Genomic DNA, 16,399 nt, shown 5'->3' on the forward strand with positions numbered 1-16,399 from the left:
TTTGCAACCAAAACTCAACAAAATAAAACACCACACAACACACAGCACACATCTTCTTAAGTGGTCAATACAACAATACCCCACAAATACGCTGGACCATAACTTTAGATAGTCACGCACCTGTTTCTTATCGTATTGAAAACACCAGAAGGTCAAAGTTACTCCTCTTTTTTTCTTTTCTTCAACACCAAGCAACAGTCTAGTGAAGTGGTGTATTGATCTTTTACAGTTGGTATATATGTGTTTATGAATGTGTGTTCAACAGAGTTTGTGTTTTTTTCAATTTGGTCAAGTTTTCTATATAAGACAACCAACAGAAGCACATTGTCTTTAACTGTTGTCTAATCTATCTTTCAACAGAACAGCAATTTTCGCGGAAAACAGCCCCCCCCCCCCCATGTCCGTTACATCCTCGCACTTTCCAACCGAAAGCTTATTCACCACCAGCAGTCAATTGGACAATAGCAACTACACCAACCCTGAAAATAATTGTACAACAGCTACTGAGTGTACTATTGCCACTACAGATGATTCCCCCGACGACAATGATAATGACGATTTAGACTATTTTATCCCTTCAATGGAAGAGTTTTGCATGCATACAACCGCATTGTATACACCTAGACACGGTACAATGTATCTTACCAGCCATGGTGATGAAGTCGATAAAAATACTAGTGCTAACGACATTAACCAACAGTTTGGTAACTTGTTCTGCACACCAAGGTCCATCTTTACAATTCAGTCTATTGGATCTGAGATTGACAACATTCCTATAGCTTTGAAACGAAATATTTGGGCTGAAGGGTCATCAACCATGGGATTGAATTTGAATCAAGAAGAGGGCCAAGAGTTGGTATGGCAACTTCAAAAGGAGCAAGAGCTTATTCTGCTTCAGCAACAACAATTTCAATTTCTGATGCAACTTCAACAAGAGCAACAGCGCCAGAAACTGCAGCAACTTGACTTATTCACAAAACAATACTACAGCTATGCAGCCATGGATCAATGTAACAATGTACACCCCAGTTTAGGTTCTGAGACGGTCATTCTGAACCGTTTACACCTTCTTGATTCCCCACTAATTGGTAAAGACTACGCAACAATAGCTCCACCCAAAATCAACCCACCCCAATGCTTGACTTTTAGAACTTACTCTGGCTCCATATTCACTGTGCCTTCTAAATCAAGGTTTTTTGTTATCAAATCATACAATATCCTTGACGTAAATGCATCATTTGAACACAAGATTTGGACATCAACCGAACTAGGCAACAAGAGATTAGACAAAGCCTTTCATGAATTGCAAATCACCGGTAACCCTGACCTGGATGGCAAAATATTTTTATTCTTTCTGGTTAATTCACTGGGAAAATTCTGTGGTGTATCGCAAATGAAGGAGTGCATAGATTATAACAAGACAAGTGATATTTGGTGTGAGCAAACTAGATGGAAGGGAATTTTCCCTGTGGAATGGTTGTTGATTAAAGATGTTCCCAACAAGTTTTTCCAGCATTTAAAAGTGCCTGCTAATGAGTTTAAACCGGTGACTAATTCAAGAGATACGCAAGAGATTCCTTTTGATACCAGTATCTCCATGCTTAAAATAATTAGCTCATTTAAAAATAATGAATAGATATATAGCCGTACCTTCTGCTCCGTTTGCATTGAGCGCTTTCATGTGTTTTCATCTCTCCATTTGTTTTTTTTTTTTTTTTCGCAGCCATATTCTTGTAATTGGTTCTACCTTTGGTGACATTGGAAAAATGTTGCGCTCAGAGAGGGGGTCTAGATGCCAATCCGAAAAAAAAAGTCGAACTAGGAAAATTAATCACCTGTTTTACAATCACCGTCAGTGTTAACCAATACAAACAATGCTTAGCAGACGTAGCATACAATTGACTGCTACAAGACATATATCTACAACCCGTGCTTTACTCAACCAACAGCAACCGCAAGACAAGAAAGCCTACGCCAAAAATGATATAAAATACGGCCCACTTTCACAAGCACAGCAAGCGTTTCTCGACCGTGTTATCAGAGTTGACCAGGCAGGTGAACTAGGCGCTAACTACATTTACAAGGGCCAGTACCTCATTCTTTCCAACAAATACCCCCATTTGAAACCGATTTTAAAACACATGTGGGACCAAGAAATCCACCATCATAATACATTCAACAAACTTCAAACGCAACGTCGCGTACGCCCATCGGTATTAACTCCGCTTTGGAAGTTGGGTGCATTGGGTATTGGCATGGGAACGGCGTTAATTAGCAAAGAAGCGGCCATGGCATGTACGGTAGCTGTTGAAACGGTGATTGGTGGCCATTATAATCAACAATTGAGAGTGTTGACGAACCAATACGGCGTCAAATTGGAAGACAAAGAGACGGGGCAGGTGTTGGATAAGGGCCAATTGGGCAAAAGTGTGCAAGTCAGTGATGAGTTGCAAAGTTTAAAGAATCAGATTAGTCAATTTAGAGATGATGAATTGGAGCATTTGGATACCGCTATTGAGCATGATGCTGAGAAGGCGGTGCCTTATATCTTGTTGACTGAGGGGATTAAGTTGGTTTGTAAAGGCGCTATTTGGACTGCCGAAAGAGTATAGCGTTGAAAAAGAGGAAAAAGCACCATTATATAGATGGGAATAATGTTAATGAATTAGGAGTTTCATTTTTAAGACACATGTACTCTATTTTATTTCCTTCTTGGACCACTCAATCCGCCTCCCCTTTCACTTCTCTCCACTCTATCACCTCTATTACCTCTATCACTTCTGTCTCCCCTATTGCCTCTATCGCCTTTATCTCCCCTATCGCCTCTATCGCCTTTATCTCGATCGCCTTTCCTCATCCAAGTCAAAGTAGTACCGAAATCAGAACTGTATACAAATGCCGATTTATTAGGAAACCAACAAATTGAACTAAATGTCATATTACCACTGGCACTATTGGGAACTTCAAATATTTGTTCAGTTGTCTCCAAGTCGTAAATTATCGAATTTGAATCTTTATCAAACGATACAGCAACATATGTACCATCACCATTTATATCCAATGCTGATATCACTTCATCTATATTGGTGATGACTCCACAATTTACCATCGACTCGGTGCTCCATTTACTAATGACTCCTTCGCTAGCCCCCACGGTAAAGTAACGACCTCGGGGTGAGATTGCTATTGATGTGGCTGATGACCGATGACCGGTTAATATTGTTTTTGACGTAATGTCAACTCCATCAGCTCCATCTCTGCTTTCGGATGCATCACTCACTTTATATACGGGCAACGATCCATCATGTAATGCCATTATGAAAAACTCGTGTTCATAATTAAACCACTGTAAATCATATACATATTCAGGTACTTTAAACTCATTAACCAATTTATAACTTTGATTAACGGCAAAACACAACACATTCGATTCTCGATCAACAACAATCACCAATTCTCCATCAGTTGAATATCGTATCAATTTCAAATTTTTCAAATGAGTCTTGACGACATTGTCCAAAGTTCCTGTTGAACCCCGCCATATCTTGATGTATTCGTCTCTCCCCACAGTTGCAAATGTAGATTCGGTATTGGGATCCCAAGAGATGCTTTCCACTGCTTTTGAATGAGCATCTTCAATGATTATTGGATCAACAATTCGATCAGATTGACATTTCCATATGCGCAATGATTTATCCGTACGTGATGTGACTAAACGAGTGCCGCAGTTGTTGACTGAGATGGTTATTATTTCTGAAGATGATGATGTGTGTCCTACTAGCGGCTTATCACGGAGGATTTGCGGAGTTAGTCTTTTAAAATAGGCACGATTGATATTGACGCTTGCATCATTCAGCATTTGTTAATTCTGGCTTAACTAGTCGTTAGTGGTAATGGTGCAATTGGGTTGTGCCAATTGACAGCTTTTCTATATGAAAAAGTCGAAATGGAAGGGTTCTGTAGTTTGTATTTGCCAAGAAGAAAGCACGATACTGTTGGTTAAACCTTTTCCTCGTATTAGAAGACGTTGTCGTGAAAAATAAAAAAATCTCAAAATCCGTTTGGAAAAGAAAAAAAAAAGAGCCACGTTACGGTTTCATCACAGAGGTTTCATTACTCCCACCACTACCTGTCGCTCCTTTCCTTGGTACAGCATACATAGCATCAAAGATAAATGTCATCTCAACGACCTAAATTGATATCGTTGGATGCATTTGCCAAGACGGTTGAAGATGCCCGAATCAAGACTACCTCAGGTGGTATAATTACCTTGATATGTATTTTGGTTGCATTGTTCTTGATACGTAGTGAGTACATTGATTATACTACAGTGATTGCTAGACCCGAGTTGGTAGTTGACCGTGATATTAATAAACAGTTGGATATAAATATAGACATTTCGTTCTTGAACCTACCTTGTGATTTAGTATCGATTGATTTATTTGATGAATCAGGAGATCTAAAATTAGATGTGATAAATTCAGGATTAGAAAAGTTTAGAATCATCAAACAGGGCCATGCTTCAAATCCAGTGGAAATCAAAGATGACCAACCTGTTTTACAACGTGAAGTGCCTTTGGAAGAAATCGCTGCTGGATTGCCTGAAGGTCAGACCGATGGTGAATGTGGATCTTGCTATGGAGCAGTGCCACAAGATAAAAAGCAATATTGTTGTAACAGTTGTGCTGCTGTACGCCGTGCTTATGCTGAAGCTAATTGGCAATTTTATGATGGAGAAAATATTGCTCAATGTGAACAAGAAGGGCACGTACAACGTTTGAGACAACGGATTAACGATAACGAGGGGTGTCGAGTTAAAGGAACCGCTCAGATAAATCGTATTGCGGGAACGATGGATTTCGCCCCTGGCGCATCCATGACTCAAGGTGGACGTCATGTGCATGATTTATCATTATACCAAAAGTACAGCGATAAGTTCAATTTCGACCACATTATTAACCATTTGTCATTTGGTAACAATCCACCAGCCACCCAATTAGCTGACACTGGATCCATAACTCCATTAGATGGACACAAATTCCTTCAACATAAGAAATTCCATCTGATCAATTATTTCCTCAAGATTGTCGCTACTCGTTTTGAAAGTTTGGATGGTACAAATAAATTCGATACCAATCAATTTTCAGTAATTACTCATGATCGTCCCTTGGCTGGAGGTAAAGATGAGGATCATCAACATACTTTACATGCACGAGGTGGAGTTCCTGGAGTAGCATTCAACTTTGATATATCCCCACTTAAGATCATCAATCGCGAGGAGTATGCAAAGACGAGACTGGGGTTCATTTTGGGTGTGGTGAGTTCAATTGCTGGGGTGTTGATGGTGGGGTCATTAATGGACCGTAGTGTTTTTGCTGCTCAACAAGCAATGAAAGGCAAAAAGGATTTATAGAGAGAGAGAGAGAGATCTTGTGAAGTTTATTTTTTAAAAATAAAAGTTGGTATTGAAAGAGCAGATCGGTTTGTAGAATTTACATGTAAATGGGATACTGCTAATATGACGTCGCGATGGAATGATGGTTTACAAAGTTATACAAGATCTATTTACAAAGTTTGTTTTTTCACTATACCTCACTCAATAAATGCAGTATATCGGAATAGTACTCCTTGGGTAACAACTCCTTCAACTCTTCCTTGGTGGCCCATTGATGTTGCACTGAATCAGATTGAGCTTCAAATGATCCTGACAAAATATGCGATTTAATAAAATACTCCTTGTTTGCATTATGATGACAAGGGACTTTCGATACATTGAAGTAGTTGATCTTTTTACCACCAAGTTGATATAATCCTTCTTCAGCCAATACATGTAATGGTTGTAAGTTTTCATTCAGTTCTTTAAAGTTGGGCAATTTCCAAGTGGCATTATTCCCAGCATTCGTTTCTTTAATAACCAAATATAACGTTCTACTTAGTTTTCTCTCCAACGAAGTCGTATCATTGTTTTCATCAGCTTCAGTTATACGTGATGGTGGAACAATTTTACGCGATATTTCATTCTCCTTGAATTCAGATTGATCTTGTCCCATGGCAATTTCGTCTTCTTCTTTATATGTCTTGGGAGCTCTAATGTATTGTCTAAACCTACGGTCTCTTAAATGCTTCAAGTCTGGTTTTCCTCTAGGATATGACATTTTGGGGTTATAACTAACGGGGTTTTTGTTAATTTGTCGATATCTTAATTCGGCCATGGTACCTTGCTTGAAATAGAACCATTTGGGGAATGTCCACATAAGCCTTCTCCATAATTCAGATTGGTACTTGTAGAATTGCGATTCAAATGAAGTAAGATCTTGAGTTATGATGGGAAGACGAGATAATATCAATGTCAGTGAGATTGATTGTGGTGAAATTGTTGACGTTGGTGGTGCTGTTGTAGATGCAGTACTAGATTGCGTGGATGCATAGCAACGTATCTGGGTAGCTAGTGGACCCCTTATCCTAGAACCAATGTAACTCATGTGTTCGATTTGCTTGCTTTACTGTCCTTTCAGACCTTATTTGAAAAATTTTCGAAACTTTGTTATGAGAATCAATTGGTCGTGTAATATGTGTCGAAAAATATATCAAACATGCTACCAATTGTGTTTTCAAAGGAGGAAAGGAAAGGAAGGGGAAGGAGAAAAATTTTTGTTCAACAAAACAAAAAACCTTTCTCTTTCTGTCAGGGAACCCCAATCGTACACATACAAAACAAAGTTCAATCAATCACCAAAAGAAAGCACTGGGTAACTTATAAGAAAGAAAGTTTCATCTAGCACAACTAAAAGGTACAACAAATACATTAAAGATATACCTTTTTAATTTTAACTTTAATTTTTTTTTTCTTTTCTTTATAGTTTGCCAATTTCACTTTTACAACGCATTTTTTAGGAGTTGGAAATATCTAAGCTTTTACTTCCACAAGTTGTGTCTGTAATTACTTCGTTTCATCAGGTATAAAAGAGTCATTAGTAAAAATCCCAATACCAGTAAGGAAAACATATCATACGATTTCAGATTTTAACATCAACAAAACACGTGCGCACCACCAAAACGAATCCACTTCAAAAGTAGTCACCCATTAGTATTTTCTTTTATTTGAACAGTTTTATTTTGTAAAAGCAAACTCCAAGCAGTCCCCCGACTTTCGTATTTGTAATTTTGGAGCAAAAAGGAAAACAAAATATAAAAGAAACCTATTAGAAGTAAAGTTATAAATCATGCTGATGGAAAGATTTGATAAGCTTCTTAAAGAATTGCCGACATTAGCGGCTCCTGGTGTGTCAGGATCCCGTATTAAAGAATTGTCTACAATTGCCAGTACAGACTTTGACAAGGAGAAGGAAAGTAAAATTATTGCTGCGCTTTATTCTAGTTGTAAATCGGCTGCACCTTCACATAAATTAGGTACTTTATATGTGGTTGATTCGGTCACTAGGAAACTCAAGGATGGTGCTGTTGCATCAAACGAAACCATTGATGCATCTGCTCCTGATGGCACATTCGCATCTGCAGTTTACAAGATTGGCCAGTTGATTGAAAGCTTAATGGATGATGCTATGGAATATCAATTGGATCCAGTAACTATTAGTAAGATTGGTAAATTAGTGGAGATTTGGGACAAGAATCACACATTTGATTCCGACATTTTGAAAAAGATTAAGGAAAAACATTTCAAGTCAACCACTCCTCCTGGTACGCCACCAAAGTCAAGTGTTGAACCGGTAAAGCCCACCTCTGAATCTAAGGACTCCAATAGTATTTTACTGGCCCTAGCTTCCTTGGCCAAGGGCGATGCTGAGACCTCTACCTCAGATTCAAACTTTAATTCTGCACCTCCAGGTTCATCACGCACAGATGGATCAAATGAAAACGATGTAACTGCCAACTTGTTGGCAAACTTGGCAAGTGGATCTGCGGGTGAACAACAGCAACAGCAACAACATCCACAACTGGGCCAATCAAATGATCAACAAGCTATATTCAGCATGTTGCAACAGCTACAGGGTGCATCGAACTCACAACCATCGGCCGGCTCTCGTTCATCAGGAGGAATCGATGATTACAGTACAGGCAGACGTGGCGGTCGTGATCAAAACCATGACTACAAGAGAAGCAGGTCTAGGTCTCCTACAAGACATATCAAGTCACCTGCAGCCGCTTCTTCAGTTCTTGCGTTGCAGCAAAATATCCAGAATTTAAAACAGCAACAAGCAGCAGCAGCAGCCAATGGTCAAGGATATCAGGCCAAGTCGCCACAACAACAGTTTCAGCAAAATTTCAACAGAAATGCTGGCCATCAACAGTCTCATAAAGACCCAGCATTTGTACCCCCTACAGCCATGAATGGTGAGATGAATCTCCCTGGAACACCTCATTTCCGTCCAAGAAATGTCGGATTTGATCCAAGTGTACCCCAAGGAACAATCAAGGTGTTATCAAGAACGTTGTTTTTAGGTGGTGTTCCAAGAAATATGGATGAACGTGTCTTGGCCCAAGTTTTGAGACCATTTGCTGAGATTCAGTCGGTTATTTTAAACAGCGAAAGGAAACATGCATTTGTTAAGGTGTATTCAAGAAAAGAGGCAGAGCAGATTATTACATCCTTCAACAAGGACAACTCCTTGCCATTGAGAACTCGTTGGGGTGTTGGATTTGGCCCAAGGGAATGCTGCAACTATCAACACGGTGTTTCAATTATTCCGATAGAAAGATTGACCGAAGCTGACAGGAACTGGGTTGTCAATGCACAATGGGGAGGTACAGGTGGTCAACCAATATCGAGTGGTATGGTCATTGACGAGCCCGATATTGAAATAGGTGCTGGTATATCTTCTAAAGCCATGTCAAAGAAGATGCCTACCAATTCAGCCAGAAACGGACCAAAATCAAACAGACCTGGTGAACCCGATGAAGAATTTGTAAAGACAACATTACTTCCAAACCAACAAGTTCAAATGAGTCATGGGGCACTGCCGGGGTTCAATACTTATCAACAATCATCGGTCAATCCATTACAAGGATTATTTGGCAATAACTCCTCTCCGCAGCCACTGCAAGCATTTCCTCAAACTCAACAACAATTCCCATCATACCCACCACAAGGCCAACAACTGCAGCAACCACATGGAAATAATTACCCTTCCATGCCGCAAGTGCCGCAAATGCCAAATATGCAAGGTACGCCAAATCCTTCTCAGTTTCCACCCGGTGTTGCTGAGTTGTTCATGCAAATGATGCAACTGCAACAACTGCAACATCAACCACCACCATCTTAATGATTTAACAGAGAAGTAATTATATTAGGATATGTTAGATTTAGTTGTATAAATAATAAAGTATATTTTTCTAATAGTAACTGTTATGTGATTTGTATTCTCTTTTGCATTGGCGTCTTCTTCCTCTTCTTCAGTTAGGAAAAAAAATGTTGATGTTTTTTGTTTTGTTTATCCCTAACCAAAGCATTTTTATATTGATGCAGCTATAAAAGAACTTAAAGATCAACACATGGATAAGAAAGATTTCAGTAGTTTAGAAACTCATAGGAGACCTCAATCTTCCAGCAAACGGGAGACTATATACCCACCACAGAAGGAGACTGGTCTAGTTGGATATTACAAGAAGCAAGATAATGATAGACCATTCATAAACGAGGCATTTTCACCTGAAAAGCAAGGAATCGCATATAAACAGTATAAAACCACAAAAAAGCATGGAAAAAAGATCCACATTCACCAAAATGATTCTCTTTCTATAAAAGACCAAGATTTGCGAAGTCCTAAATCTTTCCCCACACTGTTAGAGGCTAGCAACTCTAATAATAATAATAATGACGATGATGTGTTTGGAGTCATAGATATGAGCAAAATAACACCGAGCCCAATGAGAAAGAGGAGACAGTTGAATATCGGGGTTATTGATGGATTATTAGAGATAAGTGACGACGAGGAAGATGAAACCAAAAAGACCAAAAAGCAAAAGCAAAAGCAAAACGTGTTTTCAACTGAGCTTGAACCACTTAATTTACTCAATGCTTTTGAAGAGTCGAAATATGGAACTCGAGATATGGTTCTTGAAAAGTATAAATCAAAACATATCCCAGCCTCTGTCCAATCGCGAAAAACGCTTCTAGACCGTGCTCGAGCCCATTTTGAAGTTCTAGGTCCTATACTACGAGGAAAAAGCCCTCCATCTATGTATTATGAAGAGGCCAAGAAGTTGCAAAAGAAGTCCGCGCATGAAACCATGACAGCTAAAGAACAAATGAAAATAAATTGGGAGTCGTTTTATGGTGGGTACTATGGATTTCAAAGACAGTCGATAATTGGGAAGGAAATAACAAAGGTATGTAAAAAGGAGTTGCACAAGAATAAGAAGAACCCAACCATTAGCTACTGGTCAATACCGAGCTTTGCTACGCATGTGCTTGCAAATGAAGTTATAATAAGATTGATTATGGAAGACATGAAACTCGATTTTGAGCAAGCGGAAAATTTTTGTAAGGATACTGTTGACTATGGGATTGTCATTGCTGATAAGGTCGAGATTGATGATGATGTGTAGATGTAGAATGTACAGAATAGGAACTGCAATATATACACGCCGGGGGTGTTGGTGATGATCAGAAACGTTGTCCAGTGGTGCAGTAAGTAGGTCTAAGCCTCTACTGGCTCTCGAAAAATTGAAAGATAAAGAGCCACAATCACAGTGGTATCCTTGGCGCATATCTCAAACGAAATGAGACCCACTTTGTCATTCTATTTTGGGTGCAAATCAATGATGTAGAAAAGTTTTCGCGAGGTGAATCCAACAAAAAAATGTGATAACGAACATCAGAGACTTGACTTTAATAAACGTTCACGATATTGTTCCCCAAACTATTAAAGCCCAATTGGGTTCAGCTTTCCAAACAAATTTTCAATAAGCAATTACATCATTCTACAACAATGTCGACCGACTTGGTGTTTGTCAAAGAAATCTCGGCTACGGCAATTACAGGCAAAGATGCATGGAATAGACCAACACCACAGCCAATCACTATATCTGTATTTTTAAACACCGATTTCCACAAAGCATCGGTTACAGATAATTTAAAGTACAGTGTCAACTATGCTGTTTTGACGAGACATATTTCAGATTTTATCAAGTCAAACGAGCACAAGAACTTCAAGTCATTAGGCAGTATTGCCGAGGCTGTATCGCAAATTGCTCTCGATGAAAAGAATGGAGGGAGCGAGGTTGCAAAAGTAGTGATAAAGAGTCCAAAGTCGGAAATAAGAGCCGATAGTGTGGAGTATGAGTTGATTAGAAGCAAGAATAATCCCTCGGCCAATTTTGATAGCTACAATGTCACCAAGTTGAGGCTTTTAACAATCATTGGTGTTTTTACTTTCGAAAGACTTCAAAAGCAAATTGTTGATGTTGATTTAAGCATCAAAATAAGAAAGGACGATCCTAGATTGGACTTTCATAATGTTGTTCGTGATATTGTTGATTATGTTGAATCCTCTAATTTCAAAACTGTTGAAGCGTTGGTATTCAAGATTGGACAATTGACTTTTCAAAATTATCCAAATGTTGGGATTGAGTCTGTTGATGCAAAAGTAACAAAGCCAAATGCGTTTAGTCATGTAGAGGGTGTTGGTGTCAGTTCTATAATGATGCCAGAGAATTTCAAGGACGTTGAACCATTGGCTTTAAAAGATGTGCTGCATGATAAGGGTGATTTTAATTTACCTGTTGAGGACCAAGATAGACAAAATTATAAAGGAAGACATGTTGCGTTTGTTGCAATAGGATCCAACATCGATCAAATGGAAAACATCTCAAAGGCCCTCGAGAGGTTAAAGTTTTATGACATCACTCTCGAGTCTACATCGTCCATGTATATATCAAAGCCAATGTATCACCTTGACCAACCTGATTTCTTCAACGCAGTGGCTAAGGTCTCATTTACTGATTATTCTCCCCATAGATTATTGGAAATCTTGAAAGAAATAGAGTATCAACATGTGGCTAGAGTTAAGGAAATTGAAAACGGCCCTCGCACGATTGACTTGGACATTTTGCTTTATGATAATGTGCAAATCAACACCAGTGATTTAATTATACCGCACAAACTAATGTTGGAAAGGACATTTGTATTACAGCCCCTCTGCGAGTTGTTACCTCCAGATCAAACCCACCCCATAAGTGCTGAGTCATTTCACGACCATTTGCAACAGTTGTTGACTGACAAGCCAGAAGATCATATTCAAGAAGACTCCAGTTTGTTGCAATTCATTCCTGTGCCGAGAATTTCAACTAAGGACAATGTAATGAAATTTGACCAGATTAATTATAAATCGCCCACTTTACTTATGGGGATATTGAACATGACACCGGACTCGTTTAGTGATGCCGGTAAATATTTTTCTTCTTCATTGGATGAAATAGTGAAAGAGGCAGATAACCTTGTCCAACAAGGGGCAGAGATTATTGACATTGGAGGAGTTTCAACCAGGCCAGGCAGCGTGGAGCCATCAGAAGCGGAGGAGCTTGAACGTGTACTACCTCTTGTTCAAGGGATTAGACAATCGACTAATCCAAATTTGGCCAATGTGTTGATCTCCATCGATACTTATAGATCCAACGTGGCGAAGCAATGTCTCGAAGCTGGAGCTGATATCATCAACGATATATCTATGGGCAGATATGACGAACGTATTTTCAATGTGGTGGCAGAGTATGGCTGCCCCTACATCATGAATCATTCCAGAGGTACTCCACAGACTATGTCGAAACTAACAAGATATGAGCCAAACAAGAATGACGATATTGTACAATTTGTCATCGATCCAAGGTTGGGGCAACAAGAGACACTATTCAGTCCTCAGTTGGATAACTTTCTCAATGGTGTTTCCCGAGAATTGTCGCTCCAAATACTAAAGAGTTTCCGAGCTGGTGTAAAAAAGTGGCAAATTATATTAGACCCCGGGGTTGGGTTTGCCAAAAATTTGAACCAAAATTTAGCATTAATTGCCAATGCATCATTCTTTAAAAAATATTCGATTCAGGTTAACCAGCAAAATCTTGAAAATTCACTGGACACAACGCATTCCCTGTCTTATTTGAGTTTCAATGGGATGAGTGTATTGATTGGCACATCGAGAAAGAAATTTTTGGGAACTATTACAGGCAAGATAGACTCCCCTTCTGATCGAGTCATGGCTACTGCTGCGACAGTTACCTCATCAATTGAACAGCATGCCGATTTCGTAAGAGTTCATGATGTCGAAAAATGCAAAGACGTTGTTATGACTAGTGATGCGATATACAAAAACATTTCTATATAAAAAAAGATCATCCCCAATTACCCCTCCTTTTATTATCCTTTTTTCCCTGTAAGTCTTCTCTTCATCTTGTTGCTAATGCTCTTGTTCCATACAATACCACTCATAATGGGCCTATGAAATCCATAAACATCATGAATGTTTTCCTTGTCGGCATCATTTGTGGAATTTAGTAGACTTTGTTTCTCCTCCTCTGTCATCTCAGTTAAATCCTTACGTTTAGTATTCAAATGCATCCTTTGTCTTTGCCTTGCGACAAAATCTCGACATTTATCAATTTCACCTTGAGATAATGATCCAAACCCATACCCTCCAATCTTCTTAAAACAATGATCAATTAACAAATTAGGATCTAAAATCCGTTTAGGGAAACCTTGCATAAATTGAAACAACTCAATCTGCTGGTTTTCCTCAGTTCCGGGACCCTCTTTATTTTGAAATTCAGGTGAATCTATACACAATTTGAAAATTGTTAGCGAGATCCGAAAAATTGTTTTTGAGCCTTCATACCATAAAACATCCCAAACTCGTAGCGCTGTTTCCACGGGCAAGACACCAACAAAAAGAGACATGAACCATGATGAAGTAACCAAGGTTACCGGTGGTAACCTAGCTAGTATATTATCCTCCTTCAATCTCTCGCCCTCAAAGTTGGTCCCCAAAATGTCCCACAAGGATGGCAAGTATTCTTTGACACAGAGCATTAAAACTCCTTGGTCAGTATGGACGCCTTCCAAATCCGCCAGATGGACATTAGGAATAATCTTTTCGGTTAAAATGACCAACATCCAAAACGAGCGCTCTTCATCCATAAAGAGTAGGAGTAGGCCAGCAAGAAAATTCAACGATTGGCAATATCCGATTTGTGGTTGGTAATGAGCAAATGCAGTCAACACCCTTCTCAATGACTTTATTAACTTGGTTTCTTCCCTGACATAGCTAACATCGCTCGAGTGTGAGACATCTTTACTTATCGAAGAGTTAAAGTAGACATTGTCGGGAAAAGTTCGAAACAAGTCCCTCTCAATCACTTCGGTTTCCTTGTTTTGTATATCCTTTGTCTCCTCAAGAATCTTCTTGTAAACCCCCTTGTGTTTGCGAAGCTTGTCATATCCTCCTGCGTAAAAGAACCAAGCATTGCCACGCCATTCTGAAGGGATGCCTCGTCTCACCATTTTCTTTATCTTGTCGGATTTTGGTGGAAAGCGAGTAGGGATTTCCTCCTTTCCAGGATCTTGCGTAAACTTGTTGCTTTCCGAGACTATATTTAATCCATGGTCTCTCATTGATCTTTCCCATTTCCCTTTACGCCTTATGGTGTATTCCGAATACTGTTTAAACCAATTGTTATAGTCTTCGATTGAGCGTCCTTGGGATGAGGTCTTTTTAAATCCATAACGATCTAGGTTTGATTTCAAAACTTCTGCATCTGATTCCGCTGTGGTGGGCTTGACATAACATTCGCCATCTGGTGTAGTATCAATTGCAGTGGCTGATGAATTATCGATGGAAACATAGCCATTAGGTTCAAGATAGTTTGAACTATTGTTTGGGGTAGACCCTTCCAAACTTTTGATGACGGAATTTTCGGAATTAATATCTTCCAACGGAGAGACTGTCCCAACATCTACATAACTATTTCGTCGAGAAGGACTGTCCTCCTGTGCGTACGAGTCTAATATGGAAAGGTTTCTGGAGTATGATGATTCATTGCGTTGGTGCTGCACTTTTCGGTCACTGTTTGTCCTTTGTGACCCCGGGTCAAGTGTCTGGTACCCGCCGTTAGGAGTGATGTAGTTGTTTTCAATGCTGGGATATTGTTCGACTGAATTCTGGTCAACAGTGGTGGCCATAATATTTATATAATTTTCTTTTCTCTCTCTCTTGTTATCAAATAGCTTTCAAATTGTAAGTGATAGACTTTTAATGAACTGTCTGAAGCATTTGAAAGGTTCAAGATGTGGCTAAGAAAAGTAGACTTTGGATGAAGAGTTGCGTACCTGAAATTTTGAAAATCCTGTGCAGCAATTGTTTCCTGTATTCGGATCAGGCGCATCAGCGCATATTGAGAAAGAAAAAGGAAAACAGAAAAAGAGGAAAGTAAACAAAGCAAGGCATCTACTTCGGTAATTCTGGCATGAGTAGCATCCAGAGTGGCATATAAGGAAGAGCTGAGGTAGTTAGCTGACTCTACGAGCTATTTGTCTTTGCCTTTGGGTAAAGTATAATTTCTAGGAAGGAGAGGTCTCGTAGGTGGTCTCTTGATCAATGCAGCTTGATCTATATAACCCACTCTTTGGTGTCTTTTTGCTCTATACAGTTTCATTAAGCCACATTGCCAACGTATCAGCGCAGTACATGTTACAGAAGCAGAATGTTGTTACTGATCTAAACACTGTGTAAGTATCAGAAGGCTATGTGAAACAATTAAGCGCTATGAAGAAAAAACAAAATAAAAAGAAATGAAAGAGACATACGTAAAGAGGAAGGTGTTCATTGGTGACAGTTACAACAGCTTATCGTAAGACCTGGTATATGTCATGTATTGGAGAAATACATGGTGGGAGGGAAAGCCCTATCCATCGTGCGAGGAAATCAACTTGAATGAAGGCATGATCATTTCGCATGACCAAGGCTACCCAGTACAATACATCCTGAAAGCCCTTTACCTACAAAACTGTTATCGGGACTCCATACCAGTTTTAAATACCAACGTTGGTTTAGTTATTGACAAGTTTGCACAGCCTCTACCTGTTGTGGCGGAATCATGGGCCAACTTCACTCATCACAACATTCGAGGATCTTTCAGTTATAGTGTGGTATCAATCGTGTATGCGATAGCGGTACTGGCTGTTATCACATGGTTTCTTACCATATTTGTATTTACCAACTACACGATTAAACCATCGTGGTTGTTGAAATTGTCAACTTTACTTTCATCGGTGTACATATTAGTGGTGGTCATAAAATCAATCATCATCCTTCATCTGCAACAGAGGGAAGGATATCTCCATGGCGCAAAGGTGTTGAATGGAATAAACGAAAACAGAGCCGTCAACATCATC

At 39.3% G+C, this 16,399-nt stretch overlaps 9 protein-coding genes across 9 annotated transcripts; 6 read left to right on the plus strand and 3 right to left on the minus strand. All coding sequences in view use genetic code 12, as the record gives it.

Annotated features, from left to right (window-relative positions):
- Positions 1-397: 397 nt before the first annotated feature.
- CANMA_002704 (mRNA-binding phosphate metabolism regulator) lies at positions 398-1,636 on the plus strand (the record flags this gene model as incomplete). Its single annotated transcript, XM_051814802.1, has 1 exon — positions 398-1,636. One exon carries the CDS (start codon positions 398-400, stop codon positions 1,634-1,636), a length of 1,239 nt encoding a protein of 412 aa, XP_051671675.1.
- Positions 1,637-1,874: 238 nt separating this feature from the next.
- Positions 1,875-2,612, plus strand: CANMA_002705 (putative monooxygenase; the record flags this gene model as incomplete). Its single annotated transcript, XM_051814803.1, has 1 exon — positions 1,875-2,612. One exon carries the CDS (start codon positions 1,875-1,877, stop codon positions 2,610-2,612), a length of 738 nt encoding a protein of 245 aa, XP_051671676.1.
- An 89-nt stretch (positions 2,613-2,701) lies between these two features.
- Positions 2,702-3,859, minus strand: CANMA_002706 (uncharacterized protein; the record flags this gene model as incomplete). Its single annotated transcript, XM_051814804.1, has 1 exon — positions 2,702-3,859. One exon carries the CDS (start codon positions 3,857-3,859, stop codon positions 2,702-2,704), a length of 1,158 nt encoding a protein of 385 aa, XP_051671677.1.
- A 315-nt stretch (positions 3,860-4,174) lies between these two features.
- On the plus strand, positions 4,175-5,413 carry ERV46 (Erv46p; the record flags this gene model as incomplete). Its single annotated transcript, XM_051814806.1, has 1 exon — positions 4,175-5,413. The coding sequence occupies one exon, from the start codon at positions 4,175-4,177 to the stop codon at positions 5,411-5,413; it is 1,239 nt and encodes a 412-aa protein (XP_051671678.1).
- Positions 5,414-5,585: 172 nt separating this feature from the next.
- Positions 5,586-6,482, minus strand: CANMA_002708 (mitochondrial 54S ribosomal protein mL46; the record flags this gene model as incomplete). Its single annotated transcript, XM_051814807.1, has 1 exon — positions 5,586-6,482. The coding sequence occupies one exon, from the start codon at positions 6,480-6,482 to the stop codon at positions 5,586-5,588; it is 897 nt and encodes a 298-aa protein (XP_051671679.1).
- A 741-nt stretch (positions 6,483-7,223) lies between these two features.
- Positions 7,224-9,281, plus strand: CANMA_002709 (Nrd1 complex RNA-binding subunit; the record flags this gene model as incomplete). Its single annotated transcript, XM_051814808.1, has 1 exon — positions 7,224-9,281. The coding sequence occupies one exon, from the start codon at positions 7,224-7,226 to the stop codon at positions 9,279-9,281; it is 2,058 nt and encodes a 685-aa protein (XP_051671680.1).
- Positions 9,282-9,510: 229 nt separating this feature from the next.
- On the plus strand, positions 9,511-10,566 carry CANMA_002710 (uncharacterized protein; the record flags this gene model as incomplete). The annotated part of the gene is made up of 1 exon (XM_051814809.1): positions 9,511-10,566. The coding sequence occupies one exon, from the start codon at positions 9,511-9,513 to the stop codon at positions 10,564-10,566; it is 1,056 nt and encodes a 351-aa protein (XP_051671681.1).
- A 383-nt stretch (positions 10,567-10,949) lies between these two features.
- On the plus strand, positions 10,950-13,337 carry FOL1 (trifunctional dihydropteroate synthetase/dihydrohydroxymethylpterin pyrophosphokinase/dihydroneopterin aldolase; the record flags this gene model as incomplete). The annotated part of the gene is made up of 1 exon (XM_051814810.1): positions 10,950-13,337. The coding sequence occupies one exon, from the start codon at positions 10,950-10,952 to the stop codon at positions 13,335-13,337; it is 2,388 nt and encodes a 795-aa protein (XP_051671682.1).
- A 32-nt stretch (positions 13,338-13,369) lies between these two features.
- Positions 13,370-15,187, minus strand: CANMA_002712 (Rab GTPase-activating protein; the record flags this gene model as incomplete). Its single annotated transcript, XM_051814811.1, has 1 exon — positions 13,370-15,187. One exon carries the CDS (start codon positions 15,185-15,187, stop codon positions 13,370-13,372), a length of 1,818 nt encoding a protein of 605 aa, XP_051671683.1.
- Positions 15,188-16,399: the final 1,212 nt, after the last annotated feature.

The sequence above is a fragment of the Candida margitis genome (genome assembly GCF_024628925.1).
Source record: "Candida margitis strain CBS 14175 chromosome Unknown scaffold3, whole genome shotgun sequence".
NCBI lineage: Eukaryota > Fungi > Ascomycota > Pichiomycetes > Serinales > Debaryomycetaceae > Lodderomyces > Lodderomyces margitis.